We start from the raw sequence: 22,158 nt of genomic DNA, 5'->3' as shown, positions 1-22,158 counted from the left end.
TGTAAACACTGGGATACCACAACTTGGGCTGTCAGGCTGAGTACACTCCCTCTCACTTCCAACTCAGGTGTCTCGGCAGAGTGTGGGGGTGTTTTAGTCTGAGGGGTGCAGACTCAGAGATCAGCCCAGAGAGGAATTCCAGGCCCTTCCACGTGTCAAGGAGAGGTCCCTGTGAGAGAAGTGAGGGAACTTCCACCACAAAAGTAACAAGCACCTGCAGTGCCTTGTCACTGCTGTCAGCCTGGGAGTCTCCAGGACATAGTTCTGATGCCCACCTGGGGTCAGAGAGAAGTGATGCTGTTAGTCTAAGGGGTCCGACTTCAGGTTAGGAGAGGAGAAGGCCCAGGTCTTTCCAGGCATCAAGGAGAAGGCCCTAAGAGAGGACAGTGGAGGCCCCACTCCAAACAGAGGAGGCCCCCAGCGAATCCAGCAATGCCCCTGCAGTCAACCTTGGGTAGCAATTGGGTATAGTGGTTGGATGTGGTACATCCTGAATTTTCCCCAGAGCATCAGAGAGAAGAGGGCCTTGGACTGTGGGGTGAAGTCAAGTCAGTAGCGGGAGCTTCATTAGGTCAGCAGAGGGAGGAGACCCACGCTCTGTCAGGAATCAAGATGAGGAACATGAATGAGAACTGAGGGAACTTTCATCCTAAGAGACATGAGACCTCAACTCTGCCCTCCCTCTGCTGAAAGCTCAGAGTCACTGGGGTAGGGTCTATGGATATGGTGAGCTCTCACTCCCACCTGGCAGTCTCAGAGTTAGGGTGTACCTTGTTCTGAAAGAGGCCAGACTGAAGTCCACAGAAGAAAGGAGCCCAAGTAGAGCCATGAGTCAAGGTGAGGACCCGGGACAATGACCAAAGGTTTTACCCATCCCAGGTAAAGGGGCCCCTAGCCATGCCCTGCCCCTGCAGTTAACCTTGAGAAGCTGCAGGCAAGGGTGGCCCAATATGGTGTTTCTTGAATTCCCTGTAGGGTGGGTGGGGGTGGTCTCAGAGAGGTGAGAGGTCTGAAGGACCTCTGATCGGGTGAGAAGTGGGGACCCAGGCCCTGCCTGGTGTCAAAGTAGGGAACCTGAGGAAGGAGTGAGGGGACCTCCCACCCAGAGAAAGAGGGGGCCAATAGAAACCCGCTCTGCCCCTGTCAGTCCTGAGAAGACCTGAAAAGGATTCTCAGAGACACCCACCCATCCTCAGTTCCTCTTTGGAGGTCTCATGGAGAAGGAGGCTTTGGCCGGAGGGAAGCATTGAGGGAAGGGGCTCCTAGCCCCTGGTAGGAGAAATATGAATATATTGAGGAAGACTGAGGTTCCCTTCTCCACCAGAACACACAGCACTTACATAGATTCCGGACCAGACCTTGTCCCACCCTTCCCATCAGCCCTAGGAGGTCCCCAGCAAAGTCCCCGGATGTGGTGTTTCCTGATTTCCACCTTGGGGTCTGAGGGAGGTGAGGCTTCTTCTGAGGAGCGCACTCAAGTCAGCAGAGGGAGGAGTCGCAAGCCCTGACAAGCAACTAGGTGAGGACTCTTATGAGGGGACTAAGAGGACCTCCCACCCAGAATGAGGGGACTTTAGAGAAATTGGCCCTTGCTCTCAGCCCTGACAGGTTATGGGCAGTGTCCCCAGGTGTGATGCTTCATGACTCCACCTTGGGGTGTGAGGAAGGTGAGGCTTCGACTGGGGGGACAGACTCAGGCCAGCAAGGGAGGGGCCCCAGGCCCTGACAAGCGTCAAGGTGAGGCCCTTATGGAGGGCTAAAAGGACCTCCCACCCACACGGAGAAGGGGCACCACCGAGATCCACCATTTCTGTCAGTGCTAGGGGTCTAGGGGGCTTTCTGGCAGAGGCACCCCCAGGCGCACACACTTTTGCGACAGGGACTCATAGAGATGGCGGTCTTGGTCTGAGGGATGGGGGACCAACCCTGTCAGGAGTAAACGTGCATACCTTGAGGAGAAATGATGTTCCCTCGTGACCCTCCCCCCTTCCCTCACCCCCCCCTCCCAGAGCACAGGGATCCCCCAGGTTCCAGCTCCCCTCTCCCCTGTTGTCAGCCTGGGTGGTTCTGGAAAAAGACACCGGAAGTGACGGATCCTGACTTCCGCCTTGGGGTCTTATATATTTGAAGCTTCCTCTGAGCGGACTGACTCGGGTCAGCAGTGGGAAGAGTCCCAGGCCCTGACAGGCATCAAGGTGAGGACCCCTTTGGGGGGGCTGAGAGGACCCAGACAGAGAAGGGGCACCACCAAGATCCACCATTTCTGTCGGTGCTGGGAATCTAGGTTGGGGCTTTCTGGCAGAGGCACCCCCCGGCGCACACACTTCTGCGACAGGGACTCATAGAGATGGCGGTCTTGGTCTGAGGGACGGGGGACCAGCCTTGTCAGGAGTAAACGTGCATACTTTGAGGAGAAATGATGTTCCCTCGCGCCCCTTCCCCCTTCCCTCCCCCCCCCCGCTCCCCCCCCCCCCCCGCTCCCCCCCCCCCGCTCCCCCCCTTCCCCAGAGCACAGGGATCCCACAGGTTCCAGCTCCCCTCTCCCCTGTTGTCAGCCTGGGTGGTTCTGGAAAAAGACACCGGAAGTGGCGGATCCTGACTTCCGCCTTGGGGTCTTATTGATTTGAGGCTTCCTCTGAGCGGACTGACTCGGGTCAGCAGTGGGAAGAGTCCCAGGCCCTGACAGGCATCAAGGTGAGGACCCCTTTGGGGGGGCTGAGAGGACCCAGAGAGAGAAGGGGCACCACCAAGATCCACCATTTCTGTCGGTGCTGGGAATCTAGGTTGGGGCTTTCTGGCAGAGGCACCCCCCGGTGCACACACTTCTGCAACAGGGACTCATAGAGATGGCGGTCTTGGTCTGAGGGACGGGGGACCAGCCCTGTCAGGAGTAAATGTGCATACCTTGAGTAGAAATGATGTTCCCTCGCGCCCCTCCCCACTTCCCTCACCCCCCTCCCCCTCCCCCCCACTTCCCTCCCCCCCTCCCCCTCCCCCCCCCCCCCCCCCGGCCCCAGAGCACAGGAATTCCACAGGTTCCAGCTCCCCTCTCCCCTGTTGTCAGCCTGGGTGGTTCTGGAAAAAGACACCGGAAGTGGCGGATCCTGACTTCCGCCTTGGGGTCTTATTGATTTGAGGCTTCCTCTAAGGGGACTGACTCGGGTCAGCAGAGGGAACAGTCCCAGGCCCTGACAGGCATCAAGGTGAGGACCCCTTTGGGGGGGCTGAGAGGACCCAGACAGAGAAGGGGCACCACCAAGATCCACCATTTCTGTCAGTGCTGGGAATCTAGGTTGGGGCTTTCTGGCAGAGGCACCCCCAGGCGCACACACTTCTGCGACAGGGACTGATAGAGATGGCGGTCTTGGTCTGAGGGACGGGGGACCAGCCTTGTCAGGAGTAAATGTGCATACCTTGAGTAGAAATGATGTTCCCTCGCGCCCCTCCCACCGTCCTTCACCCCCCCGCCCCCCGCACCCCCACCCCCCCCGCCCCCCTTCCCTCACCCCCCCCCCGCCCCCTTCCCTCACTCCCCCGTCCCCCCGCCCCCTTCCCTCACTCCCCCGCCCCCCCGCCCCCTTCCCTCACTCCCCCGCCCCCCCGCCCCCTTCCCTCACCCCCCCCCCCGCTCCCCTTCCCTCACCCCCCCCCCGCCCCCTTCCCTCACCCCCCCGCCCCCCCAACCCCCCGCCCCCCCTGCCCCCTTCCCTCACTCACCCGCCCCCCCCGCCCCCCCACCCCCCCACCCCCCCCACCCCCCCACCCCCCCACCCCCCCCCCGCCCGCCCCAGAGCACAGGGATCCCACAGGTTCCAGCTCCCCTCTCCCCTGTTGTCGGCCTGGGTAGTTCTGGAAAAAGACACCGGAAGTGGCGGATCCTGACTTCCGCCTTGGGGTCTTATTGATTTGAGGCTTCCTCTAAGGGGACTGACTCGGGTCAGCAGAGGGAACAGTCCCAGGCCCTGACAGGCATCAAGGTGAGGACCCCTTTGGGGGGGCTGAGAGGACCCAGACAGAGAAGGGGCACCACCAAGATCCACCATTTCTGTTGGTGCTGGGAATCTAGGTTGGGGCTTTCTGGCAGAGGCACCCCCAGGCGCACACACTTCTGCGACAGGGACTGATAGAGATGGCGGTCTTGGTCTGAGGGACGGGGGACCAGCCTTGTCAGGAGTAAATGTGCATACCTTGAGTAGAAATGATGTTCCCTCGCGCCCCTCCCACCGTCCTTCACCCCCCCCCGCCCCCTTCCCTCACTCCCCCGCCCCCCCGCCCCCTTCCCTCACCCCCCCCCTCCCCTTCCCTCACCCCCCCTTCCCCCACCCCCCGCCCCCCCCCGCCCCCCCTGCCCCCTTCCCTCACTCACCCGCCCACTCACCCCCCCCACCCCCCCCGCCCCCCCGCCCCCTTCCCTCACTCACTCCGCCCCCTCACCCCCCCCACCCCCCCCCCACCCCAGAGCACAGGGATCCCACAGGTTCCAGCTCCCCTCTCCCCTGTTGTCGGCCTGGGTGGTTCTGGAAAAAGACACCGGAAGTGGCGGATCCTGACTTCCGCCTTGGGGTCTTATTGATTTGAGGCTTCCTCTAAGGGGACTGACTCGGGTCAGCAGAGGGAAGAGTCCCAGGCCCTGACAGGCATCAAGGTGAGGACCCCTTTGGGGGGGCTGAGAGGACCCAGACAGAGAAGGGGCACCACCAAGATCCACCATTTCTGTCGGTGCTGGGAATCTAGGTTGGGGCTTTCTGGCAGAGGCACCCCCAGGCGCACACACTTCTGCGACAGGGACTGATAGAGATGGCGGTCTTGGTCTGAGGGACGGGGGACCAGCCTTGTCAGGAGTAAATGTGCATACCTTGAGGAGAAATGATGTTCCCTCGCGCCCCTCCCCCCTTCCTTCACCCCCCCCCGCCCCCCCGCCCCCCCCCCGCCCCCCCGCCCCCCCACCCCCCCGCCCCCTTCCCTCACCCCCCACCCCCCTGCCCCCTTCCCTCACCCACCCGCCCCCACCACCCCCCCCCCCTCCGCCCACCCCAGAGCACAGGGATCCCACAGGTTCCAGCTCCCCTCTCCCCTGTTGTCAGCCTGGGTGATTCTGGAAAAAGACACCGGAAGTGGTGGATCCTGACTTCCGCCTTGGGGTCTTATTGATTTGAGGCTTCCTCTAAGGGGACTGACTCGGGTCAGCAGAGGGAACAGTCCCAGGCCCTGACAGGCATCAAGGTGAGGACCCCTTTGTGGGGGCTGAGAGGACCCAGAGAGAGAAGGGGCACCACCAAGATCCACCATTTCTGTCGGTGCTGGGAATCTAGGTTGGGGCTTTCTGGCAGAGGCACCCCCAGGCGCACACAATTCTGCGACAGGGATTCATAGAGATGGCGGTCTTGGTCTGAGGGACGGGGGACCAGCCTTGTCAGGAGTAAATGTGCATACCTTGAGGAGAAATGATGTTCCCTCGTGCCCCTCCCACCTTCCTTCACCCCCCCGCCCCCCGCACCCCCACCCCCCCCGCACCCCCACCCCCCCCCGCCCCCCTTCCCTCACCACCCCCCCGCCCCCTTCCCGCACCCCCCCCCCCCCCCCCCGCCCCTTCCCTCACCACCCCCCGCCCCCTTCCCTCACCCCCCCCCCGCCCCCTTCCCTCACCCCCCCCGCCCCCCGCCCCCCTTCCCTCACCCCCCCCCCGCCCCCCCCGCCCCCATCCCTCATCCACCCGCCCCCCCCACCCCCTTCCCTCACCCACCCGCCCCCCCCACCCCCCGCCCGCCCCAGAGCACAGGGATCCCACAGGTTCCAGCTCCCCTCTCCCCTGTTGTCGGCCTGGGTGGTTCTGGAAAAAGACACCGGAAGTGGCGGATCCTGACTTCCGCCTTGGGGTCTTATTGATTTGAGGCTTCCTCTGAGCGGACTGACTCGGGTCAGCAGTGGGAAGAGTCCCAGGCCCTGACAGGCATCAAGGTGAGGACCCCTTTGGGGGGGCTGAGAGGACCCAGACAGAGAAGGGGCACCACCAAGATCCACCATTTCTGTCGGTGCTGGGAATCTAGGTTGGGGCTTTCTGGCAGAGGCACCCCCAGGCGCACACACTTCTGCGACAGGGACTCATAGAGATGGCGGTCTTGGTCTGAGGGACGGGGGACCAGCCTTGTCAGGAGTAAATGTGCATACCTTGAGGAGAAATGATGTTCCCTGGCGCCCCTCCCACCTTCCTTCACCCCCCTGCCCCCCCCCGCCCCCTTCCCTCTCCCTCCCCCGCCCCCCCGCCCCCTTCCCCCACCCCCCCGCCCCCCCACCCCACCCCCCGCCCCCCTGCCCCCTTCCCTCACCCCCCCGCCCCCCACCCTCCCCTTCCCTCACCCCCCCGCCCCCCCCACCTGCCCCCCCCGCCCCCCCCCACCACCCGCCCCCCCACCACCCCCCCCCCCCCCCCACCACCCGCCCCCCCCCCCCCCCCCCCCCCCCCCCCCCCCCGCCACAGAGCACAGGGATCCCCCAGGTTCCATCTCCCCTCTCCCCTGTTGTCAGCCTGGGTGGTTCTGGAAAAAGACACCGGAAGTGACGAATCCTGACTTCCGCCTTGGGGTCTTATTGATTTGAGGCTTCCTCTGAGCGGACTGACTCGGGTCAGCAGTGGGAAGAGTCCCAGGCCCTGACAGGCATCAAGGTGAGGACCCCTTTGGGGGGGCTGAGAGGACCCAGACAGAGAAGGGGCACCACCAAGATCCACCATTTCTGTCGGTGCTGGGAATCTAGGTGGGGGCTTTCTGGCAGAGGCACCCCCAGGCGCACACACTTCTGCGACAGGGACTGATAGAGATGGCGGTCTTGGTCTGAGGGACGGGGGACCAGCCTTGTCAGGAGTAAATGTGCATACCTTGAGGAGAAATGATGTTCCCTCGTGCCCCTCCCCCCTTCCCTCACCCCCCCACCCCCCCACCCTCCCCTTCCCTCACCCCCCCGCCCCCCCCCCAGCCAGTTCCCTCACCCCCCCGCCCCACCCCCCCCCAGAACACAGGGATCCCACAGGTTCCAGCTCCCCCTCCCCTGTTGTCAGCCTGGGGAGTTCTGGGAAAAGCACCGGAAGTAGCGGTTCCTGACTTCCGCCTTGCGGGTCTGACGGAGGTGAGGCTTGCTGTACAGGGACTGACTGGAGTCAGCAGAGGTAGGGCCCCAGGACTTTGAGAGAAGATTGAAAGGGCTTTCCACCCAGACGGAAGGGACCTCAGAGAAACTGGCCCTTGCTGTCAGCCCTGGGAGGGTCCAGGCAGGGTCCCTGGATGTGGCGGTTCCTGACTCAGCCTTAGGGTCTGAAGGAGGTGAGCCTTCCTCTGAGGGGACAGACTCGGGTCAGCAGAGGGAACAGTCCCAGGCCCTGACAGGCATCAAGGTGAGGACCCTTTGGGGGGGCTGAGAGGACCTCGCACCCAGATAGAGAAGGGGCGCCACTGAGATCCACCATTTCTGTCAGTGCTGGGGGTCTAGGTTGGGGCTTTCTGGCAGAGGCACCGCACGCACGCACCCTTCCATGTCAGGGACTCATAGAGATGGCGGCCTTGGTCTGAGGAACGGGGGACCAACCCTGTCAGGAGTAAATATGCATACCTTGAGGAGAAATGATGTTCCCTCGTGCCCCTCTCCCCGCCCTTCCCTCCTCCCCCAACCCCACCAGAACACAGGGATCCCACAGATTCCAGGTCCCCTCTTCCCTGTTGTCAGCCTGGGGGGTTCTGGGAAAAGTCACTGGAAGTGGCTCTTGCTGACTTCCGCCTTGCAGGTCTGACAGAGGTGAGGCTTCCTCTGAGGGGACTGACTCAAGTCGGCAGAGGGAGGGCCCCAGAGCTTTAAGAAAGATCGAAGGGGCTTTTCACCCGGATACACAGAACCTCAGAGAAACTGGGCTTTTGCTGTCAGCCCTGGGAGGGCCCGAGCAGGGTCCCCGGATGTGGCGGTTCCTGTCTCAGTCTTGGGGTGTTAAGGAGGTGAGGCTTGTCTGAAGGGATAGACTCAGGTCAGCAGGGGGGCCCAAGTCCTGACAGGTGTCGATGTGAAGACCCCTTTGGGGGAATGAGAGGACTTCCCACCCAAACACAGTAGATTCAACTGAAACCTGCCCCTGAAATCAGCTCTGTGAGGTCCAAGCAGAATTCTTAGAGGTGCCCTTTCCCTCGATGCCCTGAAGGAAGCATCCTCAGAATGGAGGCACCCCCAGCTCTGTTGGAGTAAATATGCATACCTTGAGGAGAATTGAGTTTCCCTCCCATCGGAACACAGCGGGCCCCACAGAATCCAGCCCCTCATCCCCAGGTGTCACACCTGGAATATGATATTTGCTGACTTTACCCTTCGGATTTGAGGGAGGTGAGACTTTTTCTGAGAAGGAAGGCTCAGGCTCTGACAGGCATTGGAGGTGAGGATTCTGAGAGAACTTAGGGAATTTCCCATTCAGCCAGAGAGGCACCTACAAAAACCTGCCTTTGCTGTCAACCTTGGAAGGCTCAGAGAAGGCATTTCAGGCATAGCCTCTAACTCGTCTGGAGTCTTAGGGAAATTGGGGGCTGGACTGAGGAACACATTTTCAGGTTAGCAGAAGGTATAGGATCCAGGCCCTGTCATGTCCAAATATGAATATATTGAGTATGAATGAGGGTAACCTCCATATCTTTCAGAAGGGGGCCCCACAGAAACACCCCCTTCCCTTCTGTCAGCCCTGGTAATCCCTGGTCATAGGTGACCCATTGTGGTGCCTTTTTACTTTTGTCTTAAGGGTCTCAGGAAGGTGAGGACCTTGATCTGAGGGGTGACATCAGGTCAGCAAAAGAAACGAGTCCCAGGGCTTATCAGGAATTAAGGTAAGGACACTGAAGGAAGGAATCTCACCCTAAGAAAGAGGTTCCCTACTCCTACCCTACCATGCTGACAGCCCTGAGGTCCTGGGGCATGGTGGCCAGATGTAGTGTGACCTCATTTCCTTACTGGTGGTCTCATGAGGTGAGGGCCTTGGTCTGAGGGGCCAGACTAGGACAGCAGAGGGAGGAGTCACAGATCCTTCCAGGCATCAATGTGAGAATCTGGGAGACATTCCCTTATTCTAGTACAGGTAAAGTCCCTGAGGAGTTAGGCCAGCCTTTGCTTTCAGCCCTGGGATGCCCTAGGCTCGTTGGCAGGATGTGGTATCTCCTCATTACTTCCTCTTGGGTCTCAGGAATTTCAGCCCTTATTCTGAGAGTTTTGTCTCAGGTCAGCAGAGGAGTGAGCAATAGGCCTTTCCAGGGAAAAGATCAGGACTTCGATTGAGCACTGACTATCTACCCCAGAACGGTGGGGACCTTACAAGGCCCTTTCCCTTGTATCAGTGCTGGAAGATCCAGGACTGTGCTTGCAGTCTGCAGCCTGAGGGACTCAAGGAACTAGGAGCTGAGGGGTTGGTCTGAGGCACATGTTCTTCGTTTAGTGCAGCAGAGGAGGCCCAGGCACTGCCACGAGTCAGTTGTTTACAACGTTGTCTGCCAACAGCCACCACCCACCCCTGAACAGAGGATTGCCTAAAGCACTCAACCCCACTCACTCTCCTATCATCTCTGGAAGCCTGGTAACCTGAGGACCCTCTCACTTCCTTCTGTTTTTTTTAGGGGCAGGCCAACCAGGAGCACAGGAAACCTGTGAGGCTCTTGAGCACTATCTAAAGAGAAGGCCAGTAAGTCAGCCTTTACCAGAGTTGCCAAGGTTGAGTGTCTCAGCTGAGGCCGCTCACATTCTCTCTCTCTCCCCGCCAGACTTGTGGGTCTTCATCATCCACCCTTCTGTCCATACTCCTTCGTGCTACCCCCGACAAGAGTCATCATGTCTCATTCTCCAAAGCGTCCATGCTCCATGCCTGAGCAAGATCTTCAGATCCAAATTGAGATACAGGACCTGCTGGATGCACAGGATCTGACCTCTGAGGAAGAGGAAGAGGAAGGCTCTTCCTCTCCCACTTCCTCTTTTCACTTTTCTTATCCCTCCTCCTCCTCCTCCTCTCCTTCCTCACCTCTGATCCCAGACACCCTTGAGGAGATAGAGGAGCCTGCTGCTGTGATACTGAGTAATCCCCAGAATCCTCATACAATCTTCTCCTCCCCCTCTTCCTTCTCCAACGCTTTATTGAGCATATCAGAAGGGAGCTTAAGAAGTGAGGAATCACCATATGCTGTATCCTTAACCAGAGATCCGCTAGATGAGGAAGTGACTGATCTGGTGAAGTTCCTCCTCATCAGGTATCGACTGAAGTTGCCTGTCACAAAGGAAGAAATGCTGAGTGTTGTCCTCAAAAGGTATAAGAACCAATTCCCTATGATCTTTCAGAAAGCCTGTAAGTGCATAGAGGTGATCTGTGGCATTGACCTGAAGGAAGTGGACCCCACCATCCACTCCTATGTCTTTGTCAACTCAGTAGACCTCACCTACAATGAGATGCTGAGTAATAACCAGAGCATGCCCAAAAATGGCCTTCTGCTAATTATCCTGGGTGCAATCTTCATGGAGGGCAACTGTGCTCTTGAGGAGGAGGTCTGGGATTTACTGAATGTGATGGGGGTGTATGCAGGGAGGGAGCACTTCATCTATGGGGAGCCCAGGAAGCTTCTCACCAGAGATCTGGTGCAGGAAGAATACCTGGAATACAGGCAGGTGCCTGGTAGTGACCCTCCTCTCTATGAGTTCCTGTGGGGTCCCAGGGCCCACGCAGAAACCAGCAAGATGAAGGTCCTGGAGTTTCTCGCCAAGATCAGTGGTACTCACCCTAGTAGTTTCTCTGTCTGGTATGAAGAGGCTTTGAAAGATGAGGAAGAGAGAGCCCAGGCTATAATTGCCCCCGCAGCTAGTACTGCTGCTAAGCCTGTTGCCCCGTTTTGGCCAGTTTCTCCCAGCACAAGTGAAGATGAGGCAAATATTTGATTCTGTGTTTGAGGAAAGCAGTCATCTTTCTATGTCTTGGAGTGTCAAGACAGGGCCTGGGGAACAGTGTATAACATCTATTTTCCTTCTTCTATATGGGCAACTTGGATGTTTATCTATATTTTCTTTTGGGTATTTTTTCAAATGTTCCTTTTAATAGAAGGTTTTGTTAGCTTGAGAATCTAAATTCATAAATGACATTGGTTGCACATCTGTTGCTGTTATTCAGATTTAAGAGAAACAGTCTTGCTATTTTGTAAAACACATTTGAAATTTTCCATCTTGAGCTCTGAAACAAGATAACATGGCATTGGAATAGGAATTTCCTTGGAAATGTACAAAAAAATGTAAAATAAAATGGTTCTATTCTCATATTCCTTTAAAAAATTAAAGGTATGTGTCTGGATTTGCTTTGCTTATTCAAGAATGCAGGATAAATTAAATCTTAATAAATTAGAGCCTCTGCTCACTGGTTTATTTCTTCCTCAACAATTAATTAAGCATCTGCTCTTTGGAAGACACTATGTTGGGGGTGGGGTGGGGAACTGAACAAGTGAGACACACCCCCTGCCCATTGCATGGTAGTCTAGGAACAGCAATCAGTTGGGAAAGATGGTGAAATAGCCTCTAAGACCCAAAGAACAAGTGAAAAGAAGGGGTGAGGAGGTGCAAGCTCCAAGTGAGAGCAGTCAAGTCTAAATATCTTGAGCCAAGAAAGTTTGCACCTTTGAGAAACTGCAGTTCCTTCTTTGGGAGTTATGTTTAAGTTAAGCTGGGTGGTGGCAGGGGCAGACTTTCAGACTGTGTGTCTTGGAGTTCAGAGAAAAGCCTAGAATGAAAAACTTGCTATTAACACTTATTTTAAATCATGGGTAAATCAGAGTGCAGTCTCCACCTGCGGCAGGAGGTATGGAAGGTGCCCTGTGGCCATGGCCTGGTGCAGTTGATAGTACAGGAATTAGGTGTTTTATTCACATCATCTGCAAGTCTTTTCTGAGAAATAAGTGACACTCCCTTGAAGTGGTGTCCAGAAGCCACTAGGCTGGCAGGTTTTTCCCTGACCTGGGAGAGCAAGATCCTATTCCATTAAAAGGACATTTTAATAAGGTCATGTTACGTGTAATTTGGCTAAAACTAAGCAAAGGCTAGATTTTTGGTGAAGGTGAAATGAATGAATATTGTGCTTTTGTACTGGGAGGGAGAGAAGGAGTTGGCTTTTGATTCAAATTCTAGCAGCAGGCTCCCCCACATCTGCATTAAATAATGATATATCCTATAAAAGAGAAAATTTTCTGAGTTATATTTACCAAACAACATTTGGGGCTGATTCAGCATTCCACGTCCTGTTGAGCTATATTCTCTGAGATGTCCTGGATAACAAAAAAAAAATATTCCCAGAGGAGAGAGTGGTAGGACTGGGGTCAAAATATCAGAAACAACTTCCAATTATTAAAGAGACAATGTAAGCTAGGTTCTGTACCAGGAACTTTACATAATTTACATTCCAACAGTCTTACAAGCAGAGTTTATCAAACCCATTTTACTAGATGAAGGACATAAAGCTTGTAACTGCTGGCTGGTAAGTGACAGTTCTGAGAATGGAACCCTGGTCTGAGTTCATCTAGAGCATGTGCTGTTCCCACACTTGAGGCAGATGTTCTGTGTTTTAATTCATTTTCTGCTCACTAGTCTATAATATCTCTCATCTGACAAAGAAACACTCTGTGGCCAAAATACTAAAAACAGGCCTCAAGGAGTAAAGTGACAACAAGAATAAAACACAACTTGGAGATTGTCGGTCTATATTTACCTAGGGTCCTCCTGCCCTGAACCCTGAAGTTCCCTGAGAGCTGATTTAGCCCAGGTGTCAAAATCTTTGTCCAGTCCCAGCACATAATCATATTGCAGTGCTTCCCCCTGGTCTTCCCCAGTGTGCCACCCTGTTCAAATCTGGAACCTGGCTTGCTGAACACCTCTTCATTGCTGCCACCTCCTCTGAAGGACTGCATCCTTCTCCCAATGGAACAACACCAAATTACATGCCCTCCCCCTGGCATAGAACATTCCTACTCACCACAGAAGGCCTCTGGCTGTTCCATCTATCACCCTGGAATGCTTCTAACAACAACAGCTCTTTTGCTGTAAAAGTTCACTTTGGACAGTGGTGTTTAAATCCTTGATCTGGAGTGGGTTTCATGGTGATTCCCTCAAAAGATATATCAAAGTCCTAACCCAGGAACTCGTGAATATTACCTTATTTAGAATTGGGGTTTTTGTACATATAGGTTCAGCATCCCAAGATGATATCCTGGATTAAGGTTAGAACCTAAAACCAATAATTGCTGTTCATATAAGGGAAAGGAGAGGGATATTTGGCATATGCAAAGATGCAGAGGAGAAGGGAGTATGAAGATGATGGCAGAGATTAGAGTGATGTGTCTACAAGCCAAGGTATGCCAAGAAATGTTGACAACCACCAGAAACTAGGAGAGAGACATGGGATAGATTCTCCCTCAGAGCCCACAAAAGGACCCAACTCTGCTTACCACTTGATTTCAGGCTTCTGACCTCAAGAACTGTGATAGAACAAATTTCTGTTCTTTGAAGCCACTTTTTTTTTGGTAATTTGTTATGGCAGCCTTAGGAAACAAATACTACTTCAGTATCAGGACATGGGGTCCTGCCTTAATGAATATCTCAAAATGTAGAAGTGGCTTTGGAATTTGGTAATGGATACAGGCTGGAAAAATGTTGAGGTACATTATCAAAAAAGCTTAAATTGACTTGACCAATGATTGGTAGGAATATGAATAATAAAGGACATTCTGATGAGGGTTCAGAAGGAAAGGAGGAACTCATCTTTGTAAAGTGGAAGTAAGTTAATCCTTATAAAGTGGCAGAAATTTTGGCTGAAGAAGTAGAAACCATCAGGTGTAAAGCTGAACTTGCAAGCAGTGAACTTGGATATTTAGCTAAGGATATTTCCAAACAATGTATAGAAGGTGAGACCTGGTTGATCCATGCTGTTTATAGTCATATGCGAGAGGAATGAGATAAATTGAGGAAGGGACTCTATACTAGTTTCCTGACTGTCAAAACAAGTACCATAGAATGCATTAGCTTAACAATTATTGGCTCACAGTTTCAGTGGCTAGTAGGCTAGCCTCTTCCTGGCATCAGTATCTTCTGGCTGGCTGGCAATCTTTGTAGTTCCTTGGCTTTTCCATCACATGGCAATACACATGGCGGTGTCTTTTTTCTCTTCCAGATTTTGTTAATTTCCAGCCTCTGGTTGCTTCACATGGCTTCTCTTTCCATTGTCCAATATCCTTTGCTTATACGGACTTTATCCATATTGGATTAAGGCCCACCAGATGCGCCTTAACTAATAATATCTTCAAAGGTCCTATTTACAAATGGCTTCACATCTATAAAACCAAGAATTGGGACTTGAAGATCCCATTTTGAGGGGGACCTGATTCAATCCCTAATAAACTATTAAGCAAACGTGACCCAAAATTTGATGATATGCTCAACTTCTAATCCCCAGTACATGAAAATGTGCTCTTGGAAATAGGGTCTTTGCAAATGTCATTAAGTTAAGGATCTTGAGATGAAATCATTCTGGATTTAGGGTGAGACCTAAATCCAATGACTGGTATCTTTATAAAAGAAAAGAGAAGAAGATTTAACACAGAGAGAAGCACAGGGAAGATACAGATGTGAAGAGGTAAGCAGAGATGAAAGTGGTTGTCTACAAGTTAAGGAATGCCAAGGATTGCTGGTAGCCACCAGAATTTAGGAGACTCATGGAACTGAGTCCCTGTGAGAGCCTCCAGAAGGAGCTAACTCCATTGACACCTCTAGAAATATGAGAGAATAAATTTCTGTTATTTTAAGCCACACAGTTTGTGGCAATTAGTTTTGGGAGCCCTTGGAAATCAATACATGATCATACCAATCTGCCCACCCCCTGAGCATCTTCAACACACTCTGAAAGTATTTTCTAAATAGGCTACTTCTGCACATAACCTACCGGTTCTTGGTAGGTAATCTTTTTTTTTTTTTTTTTTTTTTAAAGACAGAGAGAAGGAAGGAAGGATAGAAGGAAGGAAGAGAGGAAGAAAGGGAAACATCTTTTAAACATTTTCTTGTTTTATTGTATTTTGTTTCTCCGTTTTCGTTACATGGGCTGGGGCCGGGAATCGAACCGAGGTCCTCCGGCATAGCAGGCAAGCACTTTGCCCGCTGAGCCACCGCGGCCCGCCCTTGGTAGGTAATCTTGATGTTAGATAAAGGGTTTTGAAACCACCCTAACACTTGTAGTAGTACGTTAATGGGATTACTTCTCTGAAACTGGTTACTGAACACACACAGGTGAATGAGCTTGTCTAAGTGATCAAAAACCAAAGCTACCTTCATAAATGGTATATATGGAAAGACTACAGAAACCCCTGTGCAAGTAAACATCCAAAGAAGGTGAATCCCTAAAAGCCCTGGAGTCCTCCTAGGAGGTGAACAATTGTTCTTTGGTGAACATGCTAGCTTTGATTAAAAAGGGAAAAAAAAGGTTAACCATCTTTCCACTGCTTCTCATCTAGAAACCTGCCCCACAGGAAATCTTGGTTTTTAATGTACCAGATAGCACACATGCAGTTTTTCAGTCATATTCAGTTATGTGGAGGTTAGGGGAGACACACAAGCTAATTTGATCATGCTTTAACAGGAAGGAGAAATTCTCAACCTCGTGAGATTATATAAGTTATTAAAAGGACAATGCATAAAAGTGCTATTGAGTGAATAAAGATGAACCCCCCTGATAAGATTTAAAGAATTCTTTGAAAATTAGATGTGCTGTTGTGCTCTAATACAATAATCTTGTATTAGATGTGCCCTGTCACATAGTAAGGCCTGGAAAATGTATAATTTCCAGGTAAATTAGTCCTCCTTAGAAACTCCTCCAGGAAATGAAGAGGGCTGTCATTATAACACATTATAATAGTTACTTTTTATTGAACACCTACTATGTGACAGTATATGGGAGAAATTGTACATTTTCACCCACATCTTACATTCCTGTCCTTTCTGGACACATGGGGAGATTACGTTACTGGTCTATTGTAGTTAGGAAGGAGCCAGAATGTCATTCCCATGTTTCCTTTTCCATTTGGCAGCAAACATGATTACCCCATGTTGACATGGTGAAACTATAAAATGGAAGTAGCCAGGATCCCTGGATCACCTGATAACAGAGAGCCCTTGCCAACCCACACAAGCATTCATCCACACAGAATATAACCTTTTGTTGTGTTAAGCCATTCAAATTTCAGATTTTGGCTTTTTCCATCAGCTAACAGTTACTTAGACTCATTAATACACATTTATTTTTTCTGCTGTTAGGCATATTTGAGTATTTTACTTACAAAGGTAGTAGTGCATATGTTATGGGTTGAATTGTACCTTCCCAAAAGGTAAGTTCAACTCCTGACCCGATGAATGTGTTCCTATTTGGAAATAGGATCTTTGAAAATGCTATCAGTTAAAATGAGGTCAAAATGGATTAGAGTGGACCCTAATCCAATATGAATGATGCCCTTATAAGAAGAGAATTAGGCTTACACAGAGAGAGGATATGGCCACGTGGCAGAGGCAAAGAGCAATTTATGTCATGGATTGCTGCAACCCACTGCCAAACCCTATAGACTTCAGAGAAAACACGGCCTTATAAACACCTCAATTTCAGATTTCTAGCCTCCTAAACTGTTGTTTTAGGCCATCTAGTTTGTGGTGCTATGTTGCAACAGCCCCAGGAAACTGAAACAGAACATATTCTTGTTGCAAAAAAAAAAATTTAACTACAAGTAAATCATGATACTCCTCTTCACAAAGTTCCTGCATAATTTAGCCCCCTCCTCAATGTTAATCATAACTAGCAATCTGGTGTGTATTATTTAAAAGTTTATTCTAGTTGGAGACCTGGGTTCAATTCCCGGAGCCTGCCCATACCAAAAAAGAAAAAAGAAAAAAATGTTTATTCTGGGCTTTTTGTAGATAGAAACACTATGAAAATATATTGTGTGTTTTTATACATGCCACTCGCCTTTGCCACTTGGTAAAATAGATGCAAGATCTTTCCATGACAACATATTATAGATCTACCTCACTTGCATAACTACTCCCTAGAATTCTCATATATGTGTGTGTCATCACTAATTAAACTATTCTCCTGATGGGTACATAAAATTATTTCCCATTTATTGCTCTGATTAATAGAACCAAAATCAATACCTTTGAAAGTGAACTCTTTAGCAAATGTGTGTTTTCTTGTGATAAAAACATATTAACATGGAAATTTGGGTCAAAATGTAAAGGATGCAAATATTTTAAATTTTTATGAATATTAACAAATTTTATTCCCAAAATGTAGTACCCATTCATTTTCTCACAAAATAATATATATCTTGCATTTTCAAACCATTTCATTTGATCAATCTTTTACATTTTAGCTAAAATTATGGGTGAAGAAACATTCTCACTGTTATTTTAATTTGTGCCTCCTTATTTTCTAATTGGATTAAACAGAATATTAACTTAATACTTCAAACGTATAAAGCTGGATTTACTGAATGATGTTCAGAATAACATTATTGGATATTGTTTAAAATATTTAAAATTCCAAATTGTCAACAGTTCCCCTTTACTATGACAAACAAGGCTTCTGTCAGAATGACCAAGAGCCAGGGAATGGGGTCAGACAGGACATCTGTAGCATTCAGAGGATTGAGGGGTGAGCAATTGACAGCGTTCATAAAAGGACCACATGCAAAACTTAGACCAGGCGGCCCACGGCAGATTAGCAGTCAAACCTCTGAATTCAGTGTTTGGCATAGGGTAGAGAAGGGATCAGAAGGAGAGAAAGTGGGCATCTGGGTGTGGAAGTACAGTGGGTTGAATAGTAGCCCCAACAACATATGTCCACCTGGAACCTGTGAATGTGACCTTATTTGGAAACAGGTGTAATTAAGTTAACGAACTTCAAATGAAATCATCCTGGATTTGGGTGGGCCTTAATCCAATGACAAGAGTCCTTAAAATGGAAGAGTAGGAGAGAAGGCACATGGAGAAATCAAGATTAAGGCTGAGGTTGAAATTAGAGTGAAGTATCTACAAATCAAGAAATGCCAAGCATTGCTGGCAGTCACCAGAAGCTAAGAAAGAAGTCTGGAATACATTCTGCCTCAGAGACTCCAAAAAGAACCAACCCTGCCAACACTTTCCTTCCTACTTATTTTCCTTCCTTCCTTCCTTCCTTCCTTCCTTCCTTCCTTCCTTCCTTCCTTCCTTCCTTCCTTCCTTCCTTCCTTCCTTCCTTCCTTCCTTCCTTCCTTCCTTCCTTCCTTCCTTCCTTCCTTCCTTCTTTCCTTCCTTCCTTCCTTCCTTCCTTCCTTCCTTCCTTCCTTCCTTCCTTTCTTCTTTCCTTCCTTCCTTCCTTTCTTCTTTCCTTCTTCTAGCAAAGGAGGTACATACATTAAGTAAAAACACCAAATTACTTAACAAAAGAAAGTGACAAGGCACTTAATTCAGGCCATGGTTGGTGTAAGGTGCAGAGGAGACAGATTTGACAGTGTTTTAGTAAGTGAGAAATTATGAAATTATGGGGTTTCTTTAATGATTTCTGAAGGTTTTTGATAAGGTGGAAGCTATCTTTCTAAAGCTGAGATGAAGGATAAAGTAGGAAGAATTGGTGGTGATTTGAGTTTAGGGTAAAGATGAGGAAGGGTGTGGAAGATAAGCCAGTGTGGGCTATGGTAGGTGGTGAGGTTCTGTCATTATCCAAGTGGAACTTTCCAGGGGGTCTGATTATTTAGGAGAGGGGCATGGTATGGAGATTGGGTTAGGCTGTGTCAGTAGAGGTCATCTGAGGCCATAGGTTTAGATATAATCCAGTGTTGCACAGATACCAGCTATAGAATGCCATTCCCTCTCCTGCAAACATGGTCACAACCATAGAAACCTTAATAAATCTAGGGAAGACTTTAAAGGCAGAAAATATCCAGAAATCCAATCAGAAAACATTTTAAACTTTCTTACACTTAAAGCAACACACACACACACACACACACACACACACACGTGCATAAGCATATATCTGTATATTTGTGGTTTGTATTATATATACAATTACATGCCATGAGTTTTTCTATCTCACATGTGCTATTTCAGGTTAAGACCCCACTCTTGGCATCCTTTGTCCAAGGCTGGGCTTACACCCCAAATACCCAGACACTTATCTCTTCTAACCTAGTGTGTCTGGTTTAAGCAGCTGGCAGTTCTGCAGTAACTCAAGTTTTTCATGACAAGCAGAGTAAAGGCACTGGAGACAATCTCGGACCTTGTAAACTGCTCAGGACTCCATCATGCATCCTGGATCTAACTGGTGGACAGTGGTTGTCAAATTTTTAGATGCAGGACCTCTTGTTCCAACTTCTGCCTTCCACAGAAATCCAATCCAAGAACATAAGAAGGAAGAGCAGTCTGGCCGAAGTGAAGGTTGTAAGCCCAGAATCCTACCCACTCAACACTCTTCTTTCCTTTCATGGTAATTGGCCCTGACACCCAACCAGAGGACTCTAGAGTTTCCCCTAAGTACAGATGGAAATCTTTGTGCTTAAAGACCCTTCCTCAGACATGGACTTCATCATGCTCCTGCACAGGAATGTAACTGTGTGGATGTCAGTCTGTCCAATGCACTGAATTACTGAATCCCAATTATGCTTTCTGTCTCACCAGCACTGCCAACAACTTGTGGCATGTAAACCTCTTCATCTGCAGCATACTTCACTATCCCATTTCTTGTTTCCCCCTATTCCTCATTGCTCCCCATACGTCACCTCAACCTAGATCTAGACATGTGCGTGTATACACTGTCTTTCCCTAGTCATCTTTTCTGTATTCTTAGCATAGGAAAGGATTCCTTCTATCCAACCTTCCACCTCACCACCTCTCTTAGGATTTTGTTAAGATTTTGCGCAAGTGTTTCCTTCCTGCTGAACTCCATCCCTGTCTCGACTTCCTTCCCAGCCCTGCTTCAAGCTCTCCTCCGCAAAAAGTTCCCTGCTCCTGCCTTTCCATGGTAGTCTTTCAGTACCAAAGAATGCCGAGGACCTTATGTGAATTTCACCCATGCATCCTTCTTTTGAAAGTATTCTCAGGTCATGTTTAAGTCCCCCTTAACAAGAGCAGGGGACTTGGCTTAATTTAATTTCATCTGTTGCCTCTGTTTCCTCTAACATGAGACATAAGTCCCCTTGACTGATGTTCAGATTGCCTAATCAACCAAATCAATGAACGATATATAGTCTATTTACCTTGAAAAACAGAAGGTGAAATGATTCATATAAGAGTTCCTTATGTGGAAGAGAGAAGGGTAATTTGTTTGGTGTTCATAGCAGCTCTCTAATCATCCTGTCTTTATACTTTAAATAATGAGATTAAAAACAATTCCTTGTATAGGTAGGTTCATCTGGTCACTGTGCTAAGACCTGGGATATAAAGAGGAAAACTGACAGTCCTGCCCACTGGAACTTAGAATAATCAGACACACAAACACCAATAGCAACACTTCCAATTCTACCTTTGCAGGATTTAGGCTAATTATTGTTGGCATTAATTTTACTTCTACATATGTTAGAAACCCCTGCATACATTGTTATTATTTATAGTTTAAACAGTCCATGATCTCTTAAGGACATTTACAAAATAAGAAAACATCTTTTGTATTTACCCATGCAGTTGCATATTCTGGTGCTCTTTGTAGAGAATCAGATTTCTATCTGGCAGCATTTTCTGTCTGCTTGGAAGACTTCTTTTAAAACTTCTTTTAGTGCACATCTGTTTGTGATGAATTCTTTCAGCTTTTGTATCTCGAAGAAAAACTTTATTTCACCTTTTGTTCTTTTCTTGACACCAAATTCCAATGCAAGAAAATGAAGAATTCACAAATTGCATTTCGTAGAAATTAAAACCTTTGCTCTAAAGACGACCTTGTTAAGAGAATGAAGAGACAAGTAACAAACTCGGAGTAAATATTCACAATCACATATCTGAGAAAGAACTCATATCTAGATTGTAAAAATAACTCTCAAAATTCAACAGCACAAAGACAAACATTCAGTTAAGAAAGGGCAAAGGGGAAGAGAGAAATGAGACAAAATGAAGTGTCAATGCAGAGAGATTCCAAACAGAGTCGAGAGGTTATCCTGGAGGTTATTCTTACGCATTAAACAGATATCACCTTTTTAGTTAAGATGTACAGAGAGACTGGAAGAAACTGCCTGAAAATGTGGAGCTGTGTTCCAGTAGCCATGTTTCTTGAAGATGATTGTGTAATGATATAGCTCTTGCAGTGTGACTGTGTGATTGTGAAAACCTTGTGTCTGATGCATCTTTTATCTACCTTGTGGACAGATGAGTAAAACATATGGATTAAAAATAAATAAATAATAGGGGGAACAAATGTTAAAATAAATTTAGTACATTAAAATGCTAGTTTCAGTGAAAGGGAGGGGTAAGGTGTAAAAAAAAAGGTAACTTAAAAAATGCTTAAAAAAACGAGGGGTAAGGGGTATGGTACGTATAGTTTTTTTTTCTCTATTATCATTTTATTTCTTTTTCCGTTGTCTTTTTATTTCTTTTTCTAAATCGATGCAAATGTACTAAGAAATGATGAATATGCAACTATGTGATGATATTAAGAATTACTGATTATATATGTAGAATGGAATGATTTCCAAATGTTTTGTTTGTTAATTTTTTTAATTAATAAAAAAAAGAAAAAAATGCTTACAAACAAAAAAGAAAAAAAGAAAGGGCAAAGTATATGATGATACATTTCACTGAGTATATATAGGTGACACATAAACCCATGAAAAGGTATGCTAACTGCTAGGGCAATTCAGATTAAAACCATTATAATCTATTACAATGCACCTATAAGAAGGGCTAAAATATGTATAGTAACAACAGCAGATGCTTGCAAGGATTTGGAGAAACTTGATCATTTATATATTGTTGATGGAAATGTAAAATGGTACAGCTGCTCTAGAAAACACTTCAAAAAATTCTTAAAAAAATTAAGTGTACACATGACTTAGCCATTACTTTTCTCAGCATTTATTCCAGAGAAATGGTAACCTATTTTTACACAAACACTGTAAATGAATGTTT

At 49.0% G+C, this 22,158-nt stretch overlaps 1 protein-coding gene across 2 annotated transcripts; it reads left to right on the top strand.

Moving 5' to 3' along the window:
• The first annotated feature begins 1,399 nt into the window (after positions 1-1,399).
• On the top strand, positions 1,400-11,358 carry LOC143671566 (melanoma-associated antigen 10-like). 2 transcript variants are annotated; one of them, XM_077146781.1, is made up of 5 exons: positions 5,842-5,958; positions 6,599-6,664; positions 8,765-8,849; positions 9,630-9,694; positions 9,774-11,358. In XM_077146781.1, the coding sequence occupies exon 5, from the start codon at positions 9,841-9,843 to the stop codon at positions 10,930-10,932; it is 1,092 nt and encodes a 363-aa protein (XP_077002896.1). In that variant the 5' UTR covers positions 5,842-5,958; positions 6,599-6,664; positions 8,765-8,849; positions 9,630-9,694; positions 9,774-9,840; the 3' UTR covers positions 10,933-11,358. The 2 variants fall into 2 exon arrangements, with proteins under 2 accessions (XP_077002897.1, XP_077002896.1); XM_077146782.1 differs by lacking the exons at positions 5,842-5,958; positions 6,599-6,664 and adding an exon at positions 1,400-1,519.
• Positions 11,359-22,158: the final 10,800 nt, after the last annotated feature.

The sequence above is a fragment of the Tamandua tetradactyla genome, chromosome X, assembly GCF_023851605.1.
Source record: "Tamandua tetradactyla isolate mTamTet1 chromosome X, mTamTet1.pri, whole genome shotgun sequence".
Taxonomy (NCBI): domain Eukaryota; kingdom Metazoa; phylum Chordata; class Mammalia; order Pilosa; family Myrmecophagidae; genus Tamandua; species Tamandua tetradactyla.
The sequence above is the reverse complement of the archived record's forward strand: the minus strand, read 5'-3'. Positions and strand labels throughout refer to the sequence as shown.